Source organism: Malaclemys terrapin, chromosome 1 (genome assembly GCF_027887155.1).
Source record: "Malaclemys terrapin pileata isolate rMalTer1 chromosome 1, rMalTer1.hap1, whole genome shotgun sequence".
NCBI classification, from domain to species: domain Eukaryota; kingdom Metazoa; phylum Chordata; order Testudines; family Emydidae; genus Malaclemys; species Malaclemys terrapin.
The window spans coordinates 110,584,891-110,604,084 of record NC_071505.1 but is presented as its reverse complement, the minus strand read 5'-3'; the positions used below and the strand labels follow the sequence as shown (position 1 = coordinate 110,604,084).

The window sequence follows — 19,194 nt, the reverse complement described above, 5'->3', positions numbered from 1 at the left end:
AATACTGTTTATATTACAGTAATACCCCACACAGACATAGCAAATGACAGGCTCTTTGCGGCAGAGACTACACTTTAAATACTATAGGCAAAGCGGACACAGGGTGGGAAGGGAAATGGAGACAGAGAGGGGAAGTGATTTGCCCAGGGTCACACATCAGGCTAGTGGCAGAGCTGGGAATAGGACCCAAGTATCCTGAGCCCCAGGACAATGCCCTGTCCACTAGACTATACTACCTCCCCTGTTATACTAGTAACGGTAAACAACTAACCATAACCAGAATGCCATCTGTAATTTCACTTCCTTTCCCTTTTATCTCTGCAGAATCTGAACTGCTTCCTCATTGATAATAATGGGTTTATATTCATTTCCAAGAGATCTACAGAGGTAAGAGGACTCAGACCTGCTTATGCAATAGAGGGGATAGTTCAGTTGCATCAGCCTCCAGTTATTCAATAAGCAGACCCAAGATCAGGGCCACACCACAGCCAAATAGGGCATTCAGCACAGTGTCCTCCCTACACCTGTTTTGAGCAAGGGAGTGAGGGTTTGGAGACACAGAACAGGCCCATTTTATCACTTGTCCTTCCAAGAAACAGATCAAACAACTGTTGGGGAGGGGTGCTTAGGGCCGATGGGAGGAGATGGAGACATAAAGACTCAGCTCAGAGGCTTCACTGTGTTTCATCCAATCTGCTGAAACCCTCCCCCAGAAATTGGTAAGTGAGTGGGGTCTCGAGGTTACAGCCTAGGTCTATGAGTCAGGAGACCTTAGTTCTGTTCCCAGGTGTGGGACTGATTTGGTATATGGCCTTGAGCAAGTCACTCTAGTGCCTCAGTTTCTGCATCTATAAAATGGGGATAGCAATACTTACCTTCCCCTCCCCTCAGGGGCATGGTGAGCCTTAATTAATGAATGCATTAGTGCCTGTGAAGTATATTGGGACCCTCAGATGGAAGGGTACTAGACAATGCAGAGTGTTGATATCATTCTGTCTCTGGGAGTTGGTTGAAGAAATGACTCTAGCTGAATCATTAAGAGCAGCCACAGTATAATTAAGCTCAACATCCTTGGGGGAGAGAAGGTACCAAAGGCCTTGTGACACTGAACTTTAGAAAGGGAATTTTTAAAGATAATGAAGAAACTCATCAAAAAGGCTTTTATGTTAAAAGTAAAGAAATTAAAATCCTTACCCTGACCGTGGAGTCTACTGACAATCTATGAGTGTCACAAAGGGCATTCATTCCCCTAAACTAAAACAGAAGCAGGAAGGCAAGGAAAGAAACAGGATGGCTAAGTGGCTGGGTTCTCAAGCCAAACAAGTGTCCTTCAGAAAATGGAAATCCAGTTCAAGTAAAGCCAATAGAAAGGAGCATAAACTATGGGAGGTACAACGTAAGGTAGTGTGACATTTCCCAGAGTACAGTCTGGACTGTTGAACAGCTATGTCCCCCGCATTCTCCAACCTGGGATGCCTCTTACACTGCTTTGCTGTAAGAACATCCACTCCTGGCCTGCTCACCCACAGCCTCTAGCATGTAAAATCACTCCCAGCTACCAAGTATTGAGTGCTGCTCACTAGCCACTCATGAATTAACCTGCAGAGCAACACCAGCAAGTTCTCTAGTCCCAGACTTATCTCCCAGAGCTATGCATCTTATACCGTCCAGCACACTACTGAACAATGCAAGCTCATAGAAAGTCCATCATTTCATGAAAGGAAAATTATATGCACAGGCCTTGTTAGGCCAAATGGAGTTTCCCCACACACTTTAATCCAAACATACTGGTTAAGATAAAACAATAAGAGAAGTTTATTAACTACAGAAAGATGGATTTTAAAGGATTGCAAGTGATGATGCATAAAAGTCAGGATCGGTTACAAAAAGAAAAAAGAGTAAAACGCAAGCTAATGGTTAACTTAACAAACTAACAAAATTCAAAGCAAAGGTTTTCCTCACCCTACACTGCAGTAAATTTCACAGGCTGGGTCTCTTTTCAGTCTGGGACACCTCCCCTTAGTTCAGTGTCCTTCAAGTATTCATTGATGTTATGAGCAGAGAGAAGGAAGGAAGAAAGGTGAACTGGAGGCCACTGTCTCTCCTTTTTATATCACTGTCCCCTCTTTGAGCCAGCTGGGGTGTTGGAGACAAATAGTCTCTTGTGTATGTGAGTTCTGAACCCGTCCCTGTGATGAAATGTAAATTTCTCATTCACACCTTCCTGTTGTTGGAGAATGGCTGCTTAAGCCATAATAGCTCTTTAACACCGGACTGGGTGTTGGTCTGTCCTTTATTCCTGAGAAACTGGTTTGGGCCTGCTTTTCTTAACTTGGAGCATGTTACAGCAATGTTATACAGTAGAATCCTATAACTTTACATACAATGACGATACATGTATTTTACTGGAACACTGATGTTCAGCACATTATGAGTTTTCAAATGATACTTTACAAGGCATACTTTGTACAAAAATTATCATAGTATGGTAAAAATTGTGACCATAGTGGTATAGACTGTCACAGGTAGAAATTAATGAGGAATTTGAAGAGCAAAAAGCCAAAGACAGAAACAAATAAATTCTTTAAGTAAATCAGAAGGAAGAAACTCGTGAGAGAATTTGTACATCTGCTGGACTATTGGGGAATAAAGAGAATAAGTAAGGACAATTGTTGAGAAACTAAGGTCCAAATTTTGATCCCCTTACTTATGATGAGTATCATCTTACTCCACTGAGCTCAGTGGGACTGTTTGTGATGTAATGTGCTACTCAGTGTGGGTAAGGTTGACAGAATCTGGCCCTAAATTATTTCTTTATGTCTATCTTCACTAGAGACTATGCTGGGGAGATACATATCCCAAACCTACTCTTTTCAGATAATGAAGATGGGGCACTCTCAGGGATTCTGATGTCAAAAAAAGGAGATGCAGGAACAAACTCAAACTGAAGAGCAGTAAGTCAGCATGGCCAGATGGTGTAGAAAGGAGCTGGAGAATGAAATGTTTAACCTTCTAACAAAAATATGCAACTTCATTAAAATCCACCCTATGCCAGATTACCAGAAAGTTGCAGATATTGTACCTGTCTTTTAAAAAGGCAATGGGGTAATCCTGGGAATAACTGCAGCCTTACTTCAGTACCAGGTACACTGGTTGAAGTGATACTTAAAAACAGAATTTTAAAACACCCAAATGGATATGACAAACTGTACAGCTTCTGTAAAGGAAATTCTGTCAAAACTTCTAGAATTCTTTGCGAGTGTCCACAAAATAGTACATAATGGAGAACCAGTTATAATTTATTGGAACTTTCAAAAAGCTTTTGACAAAATCCCTCACAAGGGGCTGCTAAAGAAACTGTGTAGTTACGTGGTTAGAAATAAAGTACTGTCATAGATCAGAAAGTAGTTAGGAGACAGAAAACAAAGAATAGGAATAAATAGTCCATTTACAACATAGAAAAGGTTACCAATGGGCTGTCCCAAGGTTCCATAGTTAGACTAGTGTTGTTTAATATATTTATCAATAATCTGGGAAAGGGAAGGAGGAAAAGAGCAAGATGGTGAACGGTGCAGATAAAATTATTTAGGTAAGTCAAGATTAGGGAAGACTGTGGGGAACATCAAAATATCTTAATGAAGCTAGGCAAATAGGCAATACAGTGGCAACTGAAGTTCAGTATTGACAGATGTAAGGTAATGCACATAGGAAGGAATAATTTGAACTACACGTATACATTTCTGGGCTCTAATTTAACTCTCAGAAATGAGACCTGGGCAGCACTATGGATCTCAATATAAACATCTGCTCAGTGTACAGTGATGTCAAAAAAGAAAACAAAACGTTACTATGCATAAAGAATGAAGTAGAAAATAATATTGCAAATACTGTAATGCCATTAGGTGAATCACTGATATGCCTTCCCCTGAAATGGTGTGTTTAGTTCTGGCCACCCTCTGCTAGAAGATACAAAAGAAATAGAGGGGCTTCAGAAATTGTTGATAAAATGAGGCATGGGGAGAATTCCACATGAGGAAAGATTGAAAAGCTCAGGGTGGTTTAATTTAGAGAGAAGATGAATATTTACACCTATTTACTTTTCTTCATAATGCAAGAACTAATGGACAGTTAATAAAACAGAAAGTAAAATTTATAAAAGAAAACCTTTGTTTCATTACATTCCGATAACCCATGGAACTCACTGCCACAAGATTTCACCGAGTTAATAACTTAATAGACTTCAAAACAGCATGATCATTTAGATGGTTAATGAGACCACCCACAACTCCATTAGACAGATCAAACAATATAGAAAGGATATAACCCTTATGCTTCAGGGTATAAATCAGCCACCAACTGAGAGGGGGATAGGAAGGAACTTGTCCTTCGGGCAGATTTTTCTTTAAGTCTCCACTCTGGGGTTTCTTGCACCTTCCTCTGAAGCATCTGGTAATGGCTACTGTCAGTCACAGGATATAGAAATAGATGGACCCCTGGTCTGCTCTTGCAGGGAAGTTCCTATGTTCTTGTTTGTAGGTCTGGGGTGTCTTTTTGACTAAGTTCGACTATTTCTTCACCTTGACCATGCTTTAAAAAAAAAAAAAAAAAAGTTACATCCCTGAAGCCATTTGCCCATGGACAAAGGCAACGGCAGACTACTTAATGACATTATTGCTGTCAGTTCTGGGCACATGGCACCTGTATTCCTCTTGTGCTGCCTCTGCATTGCCCCTGGGTCTTATGGAAAGTGGGGTTTATGCAAAGCTGTTCTCTGGAAGATCTGACGAGTGAAAACCTGTCATTATCATGGATTTAGATAAATTATAAACATTATCCGCGTGCCTCTGAGATCAGGCATTCTGGCAGGCTCCAGTGCTATCAGCTTCTCTAGCTATTAACTCCCCAGAGCTGGGGAAAATCATCATTGCCCTTCTCAGTCCACAGCTTGCCAATGACTTTTTGTTCATGTTTCATTTGTATTTAGATTGGCTCTTTATTTCACCTGTTACCATTGGTCTCTAAATTGTTGATTCCTACATGGAATTCCTACAGCTTTTTCCTCTGACACAGACATCAAACAAATGGCAACTACCCAGCCAGGAGAACACACAGGCAGTAGATTTACTAAGTCAGGAGCCTGAGGTCTGGGTAGGGCAGCCTTCCTGGTCTGTGTCTGCACATCTCACCACATTGCAGCCTTTCCCAGCCTGGGTCTCCACACAGTACAACTCACCACACTGCAGCCTTCCTGGATCTCCACATGTGGGACATCTTAACACAGAGAAGCGTTCCTGAATCTAGATTTCCTTGAGGGAACAAGTCAGCCAGCTTGCCACATTGTGCCCCTATCGAGTTAGCTATGTAGGTTATATGTGCCTAGTACTTGATGCTGATGCCAGTGTTTTTCAAGTGTATGCCATTAAATACCGAGGCCAATGTCTGTGTATAACAGAGAGAAGGACAGAAGTTCTGCCTGCAGTGCTCATCATGCAAAACAAACCAGGAAGCGCATCAGATCGTGAATGAGTCTGTGCGGGAGAGTCCAGTGAGTCATGCAATACTGTGTGTCTCAAGAGGAAGTTCTCCCTGCACCCCATCTGCACCTCAAGGCAGCACAAACTGTTACTGCTCTAACATGAACAGTGGTGGGCCTTTGTTCCTATTTCTCCCTGCATTTGGCCAAAGAAAAGCAACCAAGGAACCAGCTTCTTGTTTAAAATAAATAGAACCTGCCAACAGTGTGACACGTCCCAGCATATATTTGAAGATAAAAATAGAGGAAAATGCCAAAGTGTGTGTGTTCTTACAGTGATGACATGAGCAACTGGGATTGAATTGCCTTAGCTACTCCAGGAGCTGTGAGATCTTCTTCCCCATGTCTCCTCACTCCATCCTGCTGCTGTCCTTTGCCTTGATCTGACACCGCCCCCTGTCCAGGGGAGATAGCCTAGCTTTGATCCATGTGCTGATAACAGGAATTCCACCCACAGATCCCGTATAGAAGATAGTTTTAAGAACAGACAGTGGATCATGCAAGCCAGGCCTTCCTGTGCGTTGGGAACTGGAGGGGAGAGGGTGGTCCAGTAACCTCTTCCCAAAGGAAGCAAGAAGCTTAGTGAAAGCAGAGAGCTGCAGAAGGTTAGGAGTTGGGCTTTCATGAGTGTAAAGAATTGCTTTGATAAAGAGCCATTTGGGTTTACTAAAAATGGAGTTCTCATGTTGTTATCAAGCACACAGTACATAAAAGTACCTAGCTTTGAAAATCTAGTACTGTAGGTCAAAAGGCCAGATCATTGCTGTACTTTCTGGGCCTTATTCTCATTTATACTAAGGATCCATTAAATGTTTACATTGCCACTGCAAATGAGAATCAGGCCCTCTGTGCTCAGGAGGAATTGCAGGAACTCAGTAAGACCTCCCAATATTCCTGAACTAGACAGGCCGCACTCAGTCCAACAATGGCCCTTTGACCTTGCCATGCCAGCTGCAGATTATGTTGTGTTAAATCCAACTGTTCTGGCTCTCTTTACTGCTACAGAATGGTATTAAATGAAGCAGCTGGACCAATAACCACCATAATCAGATTGAAAGACCCAGTGAGGTGAAAGAGCTACAGCTTGCTCAGACACCTTTGACTGTGTCTGAGATTATTAAAATCCAAATTGTAGGGGGGGGAAGAGGTGACTTTATGCGTATGTATTTGTGATGGGAATGTCTGGCTCTTTAAGAGTATTGGGAGGAGATTTTTAACCAAGTATTACTAATGTTGGGTGATTATTATCAAATGATTCTTTGGTAAATCCTCCTGGGGCTTCCTAATGGAAAGGGTCACACTCACAGTAATGAAGAATTAATCTCATTTGCTATTGGCTGCTAAACTAGTTTCTCATTAGAAAAGGGAATTTTTGCCCAAACTAGAATGGTTCCATAATATATGGGAGACAATTCTTACGGAAAAAATTAACCCATCAGATCTGTACACTGCAAAATGGACAGAAGACCAATAAATAACTATTTAGTTACCCTATCCCATCCTCAGAGAAAGCACACTTGCCTGAAAACAAACCATTGCTTTGACAAATGTTAAACATAACTATAGTGGACTTACTCTGGTTTGTTAGTAAGTAAAGGCAGAACTGTTGTTGAGTTCAAGAAAATCTCCAGAGGCAACATACATTGACTTCTGTAAAGGACTTTTCATCCTCTGATATTGTAATAGCCTGCCCAATAGATAATCCCGACTATATCTTTGCACAATGTTTCTCAAACAAAAAGTGATACAGCCATTTTTGTACTTGTTAATATTGCATCTTTGGTACCTGTATGGCTGTGATTTGTAAAATTGCTTATGGCTCCTAAATAAACATGTAACTGCACATACACATTGTGGCTCTCTGTCCCCCTATAGCCGCTGAACTACACAGAGATTTAAGAGTCCACTACAGATTTTGAGCTAACATAGCTGAGTCTTTTAGCTCAGACAGGAGAGGCACATGCTTTCAGAACCCGTGAGCACAAGTCACAAATATTCACAAGAGAATACAGGCCCCACCTCAAACTTCAACCAGTCAAAAGCTGGAGCTACGTGATACCTCTTTAAAGGTGCTGGTTAGTTATTAACAGTATTCATCAGGTAGTAGATCCTACAGCTTCTAGACAGAATGGATTGGTTTCACCAGTAGAAAGCTTAGGAACTTTATCACTAACATTTCTCTCTTCCCTCTCCCCTTTTATCACTTTGTCTGTGCAGACTGGAAAATTTTTTGGTGAAGTGGATGGCTCAGTAATGACCCAACTCCTAAACATGGGAATGTTCAGGCAGTAAGTGGAGATCTCCTGTGTACCTTTCTTCTCTTAGGAGGTGATAGAGGTGGGGATGAAATGTATTATCCCAGTGACAGTGGTATAGCTGGCTATAAGGACAATGAGGGAAACCATAAGGTGCGGGGCAGGAAGTTCAATTATTTATTTCCCTACTGTCTATTTTCCTACAGATGCTCTTTCACCTAGCATCTTCCCCCTTACCAGAATCCTCACACTTCTTGTTTTCTCCCTTCTCCTGCCAGGCTTCTCTTGCTTACTGGATCCAGCTACTGCAAAGCATTATGGGATCAACTAGATCCCAAACTGCCCCTGTCTTGCACTATGTAAACTGCACCTATGTCTTAGTCCCATATGTTAGAAGGTGCTATATATATGGAAAGCTTCTCTGCTTTTGGTTGAAAGCTTTTCAGTTTCTCATCAGACCTTGAAAGACTTTAAATGATTGGCTGGCTGCCAGAGACCTCCCCAATAGCTGCAATACAGTTGGTTGAAAATGTTTTCCCTTTGAATGTCCTTCACTGGTTTAGTTGCACAGTAATTCTTTAGTAAGTTCAAAAACAAATTAAACATTTAGATGGATTAAAAATGGCATCTGGGGTAACTCAGGTAGATAAATTATAATCCTCCTGTTCGAGGGCATACAATGGTCACCATCTGAATTCAGGAAGAAATTTCCTCCTATGGTATAGTATTGCACAGTGTAGCCTATGTTAAGTAAAAATTAGGTTTTGGCTTAAGTTAGCCTAAGTGTAGAAGAGTATGGAGAAATTTAAGTTGCTAGTGTAAGAAAAGTTAGAGAGAAATTGAAAACAGTAAAATAGAAAAATTGAAGTTGGCTACAACGTAACTTTGCTCATGTCCTTGCTATGTTTTGCTTATAACTAGTTTTAGCAGTGTTTTAATGTGTTTTTTAAAATGATAAATATTTTATTAAAATGTTATCTAGATTAATAGCATGAAAATACATTGTAATAGATGTCAATTTAAATAATGTGCTATGTAAAAAACCAATAAAAAGGTGGCAAAAAAGTGAATATAGTAATAAGTGGGTTTAATGTTAATTATTCTTATAATAGTTATAAAAAAGTCATTTTGTTAAAATTGAGGAGAGTTCCAATCAATATCAAAAAAGTACCGTTAGGTTCCAAGCTTATAAAACTTTACTTTGCTCTGTTGTCAGTGGACTAATCACCCTTCGACATACTATTTCACCACAGAACTGTAGTATTGTGTAAGTAGTAATTGCATGCCTGTTTGCTTAACTAATCATTTTTCTTTTGAATCAAGTTTAGTTTTATCATTCACCGTGTCACCTAGTGGTCCTTTGCTAAATAGATTGTCTGTAACCGACTGAGGGCTCTAATCTGAAAACTAAGTTGTGTTTTGTTGCACCCTTTTCTTTAACAAGTTCATATTAATTGGGATCATTTCAACATAAAAGTTATAGCAGCTACAACACCTCTCTTGGCAGCATCCAGCATTAGCCACAGACAGGACAGTGGACTAGATAGACCATCAGTCTAATCAAGCATGGCAATTCTTATGTACAAAAATATATCCAGGATATAGCCTGAGTAGGAAAAAAATAGCTCACACTTGAGTGACCATCTCATTGATGGTCGCACTTCTTGCTTTTGACTGTTTGCTTGTTTTGCTTTGATTTTATAGGGTGACGATGTATGACTATCAGGCCATGTGTAAAATGCCCTACCATCATCACAGTGGTGCCCGGCCTCTGCTCAGTGTACGTATCTCCCTACAGTCAGCCCATTGCATGAATGCTCATCAGTAGTTTGGTCCAGAACCTCTCTAGTGCCTTGGAACACATTCCTGTTAAGAGATAAGGAATTGTTTGTTCTCAAGTGATGGGAAATTCAAACTTGACATAGATCAGTGCAAATCCATTTCCTTCAGCCATTTACATGCGGTCCCATCATGCCTATCAGGCATATAGGGAACCACAGAAATCTATGCAATGAACTGTCACCAGTACAGTGCCAGGCTTTTCTTAGGTTGCAATCTGTAGATGAAAGTGGAGGAATTGACTGGGCATTGCAATGTCAGCATCAGGAGAAAGTCCTCTAGGAAGAGGCATTCAGACTATCATGGAAGAGATGAAGACATGGAATAGAGGGGACCAAGACTAAACTTTCTGAGAATAGCACATAGGCCAGGAACTACCTAAAAAGGTAGGTAGATTGGGCAATAGGCAATCCACTTTAAAGAAAGGCTGGATGGATTTGGGGTTAAGATGCTGTGTTATTAAAAGCAGACAACACTAACTGTAGTGCAAGGCTGCTAATGCCGCAGCTTGTACCAAAAGTACCACTTACCAGCAGATAACAGCATTCTAAACTGGCATTGTCCCATTTAGTAGGTTTATTTCCTCCCTGCTCTGTGCTCTCAGAGGTCATCCATACCAGAGGAAAATCATCAAGTAATTACATCTTCAAAGTCCCATGCACATTTGGGATAAACTCTCTGACCCAATGTGAGTGGAGGTGTGGAGATATTATTGGTGGCAAGGAGACTACACTGGCTTTTGATGCATTTTGCAAATTTCCCATTGATTCCAAGAGCTTAAATTCTAGCCCCTCTCCAAGAATTTGCTTGATAGAGAGAACCTAGATGAAAAACTGAGTCCTGCAGGATGACTGTCTTTTCTGTGAGCAGAACTTTATGGTATTTCTTTTTTCTTTTTCTCCAGCCCATTTATACCTTTCTTGCTGCAGTGAAGTGGCTGATAAGTGATTTCCTCGTGTGAGTACAACATTTTGGAAGGATCACACCAACAGGGGAGAGATCTAAGACAAATACAAACACAGGCTTGTTGTTAAGACATGACTACAGTAGAACCTCAGAGTTACAAACATCTTGGGAATGGAGGTTGTTTGTAACTCTGAACAAAACATTATGGTTGTTCTTTCAAAAGTTTACAACTGAACATTGACTTAATAGAGCTTTGAAACTTTACTATCCAGAAGAAAAATGCTGCTTTCCCTTTATTTTTGTAGTTGTTTACATTTAACACAGAACTGTATCGCGTTTGCTTTTTTTGGGGGTCTCCGTTGCTGCCTATTTGCATACTTCTAGTCCCAAATGAGGTGTGTGGTTGACTGGTCAGTTCATAACTCTGGTGTTCGTAACTTTGAGGTTCTACTGCATAGGCATTTCTGTAGCATTCATCGGCATAGTACCTGAGCACCTCACCACAGCCCTGTGAAATACAGAAGTACTAATATTCCCATTTTGCAGATTGGGAAACAGAGGCACAGAGTGGTCATGTGATTTGCCCAAGGTCATCAAAGTGCAAAGTCTGTGACAGAACCAGAAATTTCACCTAGATCTCCCAACAACCAGTGCAGTTCCTTTAACCACTAGACCATCCTTCCTTTTCAGATTTGACTAGGATCAGTTGAGAGCAATTGTTCAGTTGAAAAGAGATAAAGAAAGAAGAAATTAGTCTGTTCAAATAAGAATCCTAGTGCCATGCTGGAGACTATACCCTGTGTTTCCTGCACATGGTGCAGTTTAGGAGGATGGGGAGGAAGGGGAGAGAAAGAGGTTTAAACAGGAGCACTGGAGTCAGCTTCCCCTCAGATTGAGAGGAAGTTCAGATCTACATCTGGGTCCAAATGTTGCAGCTTCGATCAATCTTTACATTGGGCCCAAACTGAAGCACTGAATCTAAACATCCTTGAAATCTGGGAAAGATCCAGAGTCCAAGGCGTGAGCCCATCTGTAGTACAGATGAGTTCACCAGGCACACACTGCAGCTGTCGCTGTGTTTGCCTAGTACCTGCTTCTGTCGCACTGATCAATACTTACTCCACAGCTGGTTCTCAAGATGCTCGAGTCATTTCTCAGCCTCAAAGGCCACAGAGCTAATGAATGCACTGGGTAGGGGGCAGCTTACACTGTCCTTTGGGAATAAGCCATTCCAGCATGAACAAAGCAAATCAGAGAGCCAAAGGGATGTGCTGAAAGGGTGAAAAAGGTCTCAGGCTTCTGCTGCAAGAAAATTCACATTGCACATTTTAGGACTTGGGCTCTTTAGGCCATGGCAGTCCACTGGGCCATCTCTGACATCTGTATCCTTCTGGATTACTGTAAAATGTCCTCTCTCCTTGCTCTTTTGTCAGATTTCTTTTGGAGTTCAATATTTGTGGCTTCTGGCACTCAGACAACTTGGCAGATGGTAAGTATGCAGGAATACAGCTTCCCCATAGCACACAAATGTTACAGCACCACCGGAAGAAGGAGTTACACAGAGAATTTTTGCACAGTGCCAAGGCAACACTCGCACATTGGCACCAGGAATTTAGTCTCCGGGTCCTATTACCACCATGTTCAAGACCCGCTGAAGCTCCAAAACTGAAAAGCACTCAGAATGAAGTTCTTGTCTCAGTGTCCCAGTGCCTGGGGCTACAGTGACTTTACAGCAGCTTAATATCATGGGAAGTGGTAGAATGGTTTCTTCTCCCCTGGTATCCTGACAAGTTTTCCCCTCATTGGACCAACTGAATATATAAGTCAGCTGTGGTGCATATTCAGTTAAAAGACTCCCTCAGGTTCTATGGAATTCTATAGCCAACATATAATTCTCAGTTAAATGATACAGGATGGTTTTAAAAACCTATAATTTGTCATTTCCTACTACATTCTATAGGGTATCTATCAGTCAAGACAACAAAAACAGAACATTGCACAATAGTTGAGCACAATGCCTCATTAGGAGCTGGAAGGATCTGTATGAATTAGGCTGTATTGTAATATGAAATCCTCACTAGTTATTCATAGGTAAATCCTGCTTCTGTTGAAGACAACAGCAAAATCCTCATTGACTTTGGTATTTGGCCTTCAGTTGCTCTGCATTTCCCAGTATTCTGAAGAGCTCGGTCTTATGCTAAGAAGGTGAAATTCATCCTGTTCAGAGTCAGCGCGAGACACAAGCACCATTTAAGTCCCACTTAAGTCCTCAAAGTAAGGATTAACTGGGACTTCTGAAATGATGGGACTTGTGTAGGCTTTCTGAACAAGCGTGAACTTCATGCAAAATACATATGATAAATGCTATGGCCCTCCTGAAGAGTGGCATATTTCCTTCAGGATCACATAGGTTCACAGAAGTGGGGGGCAGGAAGGAGAGAGAAACAGGTTAGATTACCAAATCCATTCCCGCTGTCTGTGCAGGAGAGAGTGCCCTTATTAGAAGATACATCAAGTAAGTGAAAGGTTTGGTTCTATGTGTCCATAACTATGTGTCACTTTAAATGGATGTGTTTTGTTTCAATTATACTCTCTTGTGGGGGGGGGGATCTGATTTCTGTACTATTCATCATCACTTCCTTCTCTGCTTTCTTTCATTTTCCCCTCGCTCCATCCATGACCTCCCCATGTGACTTCATACATTCACTGTGCTGCCATCTTGTGTGACTGTCATGTGAACCCATCTTCATTATGTGACTCGGATAGCCAAGTCCGTCTTCCATCATTGTAAGTAGACTGAACAATTTGAGTTTCCTTGGAATGGAAAGTGGAGGTTCACAAAGCATTTAGTCAGAAGCCTTAAAATGGGAAGGGGCAAGCAAATCGGTCTTTTGGTTTTTTCCTGCAACAGTCCTGAATTTGCAGTGAGGTTTCAGAGTAATGCAGGTGGTGCAATTCTTTGCACTGCCAATGGTGGTGATAGAGCTGCTGTTAATTGTTGTTTGTTGAGCTTCCAATATGGGCCAGGTCTCTGAGAAGTCAATAAAAGGAGGAAAATACTAATCTGTTTAGTGATTGGCTGACCAGACAAAGCCTAGCCAATTATTACTACAATACAGATGGATCCTTGGCCACTTATAACATCAGCAAGTATGAAGGGGCTTTTGACTTACTAGGCCTTGTAGGGGACTTGGAGACCCAGCTGTCACTGTCTTTTTCCAGGAGCTATGCAGGAAATGAACAAATGATAACCCACTCCTTCATATGAAATAAACCACACTGTTTTATGTGCTTCAAATATTAACAGGCAATGTAGGGTTTCCTTCCACAATATCTTCGCTTAAGTCCTCCTCACCAATAGAGCTACAGTAATGCCAAAATAGTTAAATCAATATACCCGCCCACCCCCCCAACTGGGGACTCAGTTGCATCAGTCTAAAAGTACCTTATACTGGTATAGCTTATTCTTATTCGCTATGGGAATAGCTATACTGATATAAGGTACTGCTATAAGTGCATCCACACTAGGGGAGTTTTACCACTTTAACTATATGAGTACAGTTAGAAATAGTGTGTGATAAGGCCTAGTATTACTTTATCAATGTAACCAGAGAGTAATATCTCAAACAATTCTCCTTCTACACTGGTTTTCCTGCACCACCTGGTGGCTTTAAGTATCATTGCACTTCATTTTTGTCAGCAACTTTGCCTTTTTTATTTTATTTTTTGCATCGTCCACATTCTTCTTTCAATCCATTTCTCTGGGCATATCTACACTTACTGGTAAATTGGCACTGCTGCAATCAATGCATGTCGATTTAGCAGGTCTGGTGAAGACACGTTAAATTGATGGGAGAGTCCTCTCCTATTGATCTGTGTACTCCACCTCGGTGAGAAGTGTAAGGGAAGTCAATGGGCGACACTCTCCCGTCGACTCAGTGCAGTACAGCCACCGTAAGTGGATCTAACTATGTCGACTTCAGTTACATTATTCACATAACTGAAGTTACGTAAGTTAGATCGATTTACCATGGTAGTGTAGACCAGCCCTCTGTCTCTCCGTTCCCCAATCCTCGTTTCTGACTTCATCTCTTTTTGCCATCGCAGCTCACAAGCATAAGAAACATGATATGCTGCAGCCATGTGACACAGAATACCCTGTCTTTGTGTACGAGACCACCATCAAAGAGACCAACGGGCTGATCGAGTGCGGAGACTGCCAAAAGTAAGAAATAAATCTCCTTTATTTCAGGATTTTACCCATAGGCCTGCACTCCTTCCTCTGGCTCATCCCAGCTCATTGATGCCACCTGAAACTCACTGAAAGAGAATGACAATATTTGAGGACAATCCCCTGATATTCTGTGCCTGTTTGTAGCATTTCTAAAGCACCTCACATGATCAGTGGAACTCCCTGGCCACATTGCATGTCAGCAGAGGTAGACAGAGAGGTCTGTCAGAAACCCTGGTTTTAAAATAACACAAAACCAAAATCTCCTATTAATACCAAGAGCTGGTTGGGAAGTGGGCAAAAATGCACACACACACAAAATCAGTCATTTTCATTCCACAGATTAAAGAGAGGAACAATTTTTTGCTTATTCAAAATTTTTACAAACATTTTCTGTTTAGAAAGCATTCATTTTCAATAGTTTTCAGTTTTCCTTTTTCTCCCTATTTTCATTTGTTTCCCTCCTCCCTTCCATTTTTCCAAGGAAAAAAGGGGGCAGGGAAAAGAAGAAATAAAGGAAAAAATATAAACCAAAAAAGGCAAAAAGTGGGCAAATTTCTTGCTTTCCAATTTCATCAAAAAATAGAAAATTAAAAAAAATTGTGAAAGTTTCTGATTTTGAATAAAGGCCATTTTTCAACAACTAAAATGTGACCAGCTCTTAATAATCCTTAAATTATTAAAGCTGAAAATGATTAAAATTAGATTTTTTTTTTACCCTTTATGCTAGTGAGTTTCACATTTTCATTTATAGTCAGCTTGCCTTTTGGGTTGCCATGCACTAGCCTAATGCTGAAGTCTTTGCCACCCACACACTGCAAGGAGATATTTAAATCCATTTTTAACACTTCTATTGATTTTAGGCTTTGCAAAATCTAATTTTTCACAGAACCCAAGTGTGGACTCTAAACAAATATAACAGATGTCCTGGATAACTATAGATCAGTTAGCCTGATATCAATCCCAGGCAAAACAATGGAAAAACTGACATGGGATTCAATTGATAAAGAATTAAACAACAGGTATATAATTAATGCTAGTTAACATGGTTGAAACCCGATTTCATTCTGTGAGGAGACTACAAGTTTGATAACGGTCACTGTGTAGATGTAATAGACTTTGGCAAGACCGTGGACTTAGTACCACATGACATTTTGATTTAATAATTAGCACTATACAGTATCGCTAGAACACATATTAAATGGATTACGAACTGACTAACTGACAGATCTCAAAAAGTAATTGTCAATAGGGAATCTTCAAAGAAAGGGGGAGGGTGGTGTTTCTTGTGAGGTTCTACAGGAATCAATGCTAGACCCAATGCTATTCACCATTTTTATCAGTGATCTGGAAATAAATATAAAAACACTGCTGATAAAACTTGCTGGCAACACAGATTGGCAAATAATGACAAGACAGTGCAGTCATGCAGAGCCACCTACACCACTTGGTAACCTGGGCCCATTCAAACAAAAGGCAAATGCAAAGTTGTATATCTAGGGCCAAGGCATGCAGGCCATGACGACAGACTGGACTATATGCTAGAAAGCAGAGACTGAAAAAGTTTAGGGGATTACAGTGGACAAGCAACTCAAGGGGAGCTCCCAATGCAATCCTGTGGGGAAAAGGGCTAATGTGATCTTTGGATATACAAACAGGGAAGTAGTGAGTAGGAGTAGAGGTGATTTTTACCTCTGTATGCTGCATTGGTCAGACGGATACTAAAATACTGTGTACAGGTCTGGTGTCCTTTGAAAAGGAGGTTGCATAGTTTGAGAAGATGCAGAAACGAGCCACCAAAATTATTCAAGGGCTGGAGAAAATGCCTTACAGTGAGTGCTGTAAGAGCTCCATCTGTTTAGAGTCTCAAAAAGAAGAGTGAGAGGTGATTTGATTACTGAGTACAAGAACCTTTATGGGGAGAAAATACTGGGTACTAATTACAGGGGTCTTTAGTGGAGAAGGGCATAATAAGATTATGAACCAATGAATGGAAGATGAGGCCAGACAAATTCAGATTAGAAATAAGACACGTATTTTTGACAGTCAGGCCGATTAGCTCTTGGAACAAACCACCAAGAGAAGTGAATGGATTTTCCAGCTCTTGTTGTCCTCATAGCAAGACTGGTTGCCTTTCTGAAAGATGTGCTTTAGCCAAACACACCACCAGTTATTGGGCTCAATACAGGGGTTTCTGGGTGAAGTTTAAAGCGCTGTGATATATAGGAGGGGCAGGTTAGATGATCTAATAGTCTCTTGCAGTCTATGAACCTCTGAATTGTGCAGATTGGGAAATACATATGGGACTAGAGTGGAGCTATGTTTATTAGAATAAACATTTAGAGCTAAATTGTGAGTTTGCCGATAGGAATCGAGAATAGGTCACAATTTCCTCCCCCACCTTCTGCTTCCTCCTACCAGTAACAAATCAAGCTACCATCCCCAGCACAGCTCTATGGCGGGTCGGGGACACAAGTGTGGAGTGAGAGCTTTCTGGACCCAAGGGCCAGGTAGCCTGCACAGGAGCATAAAGCAGAGAGGGGCGCTGCATTCTGATTCTCCCTTAGGCCTGGTCTACACTGGGGGTGGGAGGGGTCAATCTAAGATACGCAGCTTCAGCTACAAGAATGGCATAGCTGAAGTCGACATATCTTAGATGGAATTAAAATTACTTACTTCGCATCCTCGCGGCACGGGATTGACGGCTGCGGCTCCCCTTACACCCGCCCATGTATACACTGCCAGCCACCCATACGTATATTAGAAGCTGCCCACAGAAACTGCAAGGTGGGTGAGGTAATATCTTTTATTGGCCCAGCTTCTGTTGCTGAGAGAGACAAGCTTTTGAGCCACGCAGAGCTCTTCTTCAGGTCTGGGAAACTTACTCAGAGCATCACAGCACAATGCAAGGTGGAACAGATTGTTTAGCTTAAGTAGTTAGCACATATTATAAGGGACCATTCAAGGTAGAGTGGCCCAGTCATAAGACAGAAAGAGGGGGTTAGACAATTACAGATGGTTGTAATAAGCCATAAATCCAGTGTCTCTGATCACTGATTTTTAATGTCTAACAGAGTTATGAATTTAAGCTCCTAGGCTTGGCTTTTGAAAGTGTTGTGCAGGTTTCCTTTGAGGATAGGGATTTAGCGTGATCACTCTGTGAAAAGTGTTTACCCACAGGTGATAGGGTGTTTTTGTCTTGTATCATTTTCTTGAATGAATTCAGTCAAGAGTGTAGTGATTGTCTGGTTTCACCCACATGTTGTGATAGGCATGTGTAGGATCTATGGATCTTGAAAGGTGTGTTGTGTGTGGTGTTGATCTTTGTAGCAGTGGAGATAGATCTGCAGGTTTTGCATGTTGTTCTGGCAGGATCTGGTGCCACTTTGAGTTGGTGTTTCCGGGTCTATGGGGAGCTTGCGTATGAGGATGAAAAAAATGCAGACATTCTTATTTTGCCATCATCGCTACACAATGCTGCACAGCATCTTCTTCCATTCAACGTTTACAGGTTACAGAATACCTGCTCCCCTCAAACTCCCAGCAGAGGGCAGCAGAGCACTGAAGTTCACACTTGTTTCAACTGACTTTTTAGAGAGACTGTCTTTGGGGGTCATCACCAGATCTGAGAGAAGAATGGGGGGGGGGTTTGGTTTGGGGACTGAACTGAAAAATCTGTCTGGATTCAAACCAAAACCATTAAAAAAAAGTTTTTGTCAAACTTGAAACAAAAATTAAAAATTTGTTTCAAATCAAACAAAATATTTTTGGTCAATTTGAAATGAAGTTTTTCAGTTTTTCTATTTGATGTGGCCCATTTTGGGTGTTTATTACATCTCCCCATGTTTGGGGGGTGGATTTTAAATAAAGATATTAGAAAATCTGAATCTGAAATTTTATGAAACAAAAAGGCAAAAGAAAACATTTCCAAATGTTCAAAACAAAAATTTGAAATAAAACACATTTAATATTTGGGGGGGGGGAAATTCAGTTTCTCAGCCAAAGCTATATGTCAAATTTGACCCAAATTCATAAATAGATTCAGAGCACCAAAAATGCATTTTTCAATGGCACAAAACTCAGCAAATGCAAAGAGACAGCAAGCATCACGCAACCACGTTACATGAATGTGCTGTTTTGTATTACTCTGTCTCTATTTTTCTCAACCAAGTTTCTCCAACCTAAGCAAATTCTTACCTTTATAGGACAACACACACAAACGTGTGTGTATTTGCCTAGTTTGGATTTTTAAAAGTCAAATGAGTTTGGCATTATCTGAAGATAAAAAGGTACCTTAATAATGTCATCAACTGAACATCACCTCTCCTTCCCCTGCATTCTCTCTGTTCTTCTCCCTTCCCTACCCTTTCCCTCCTGCCATCTCTTTCCCATTCTCTCTTCTCCTTATATTCCTTGCCCATGGCCATTAT

The 19,194-nt window shown here is 41.0% G+C and overlaps 1 protein-coding gene across 1 annotated transcript in view; it reads left to right on the top strand.

The window, feature by feature from the left end:
• CACNA2D4 (calcium voltage-gated channel auxiliary subunit alpha2delta 4) overlaps positions 1-19,194 on the top strand; it is a 158,341-nt gene that overhangs the window by 135,457 nt on the left and 3,690 nt on the right. Inside the window, exons 29-35 of the mRNA XM_054016077.1 lie at positions 325-387; positions 7,751-7,821; positions 9,493-9,568; positions 10,532-10,584; positions 11,967-12,022; positions 13,300-13,320; positions 14,641-14,758. Of these exons, the coding sequence (XP_053872052.1) occupies positions 325-387; positions 7,751-7,821; positions 9,493-9,568; positions 10,532-10,584; positions 11,967-12,022; positions 13,300-13,320; positions 14,641-14,758 (458 nt within the window). The remainder of the gene's footprint in view (positions 1-324; positions 388-7,750; positions 7,822-9,492; positions 9,569-10,531; positions 10,585-11,966; positions 12,023-13,299; positions 13,321-14,640; positions 14,759-19,194) is intronic.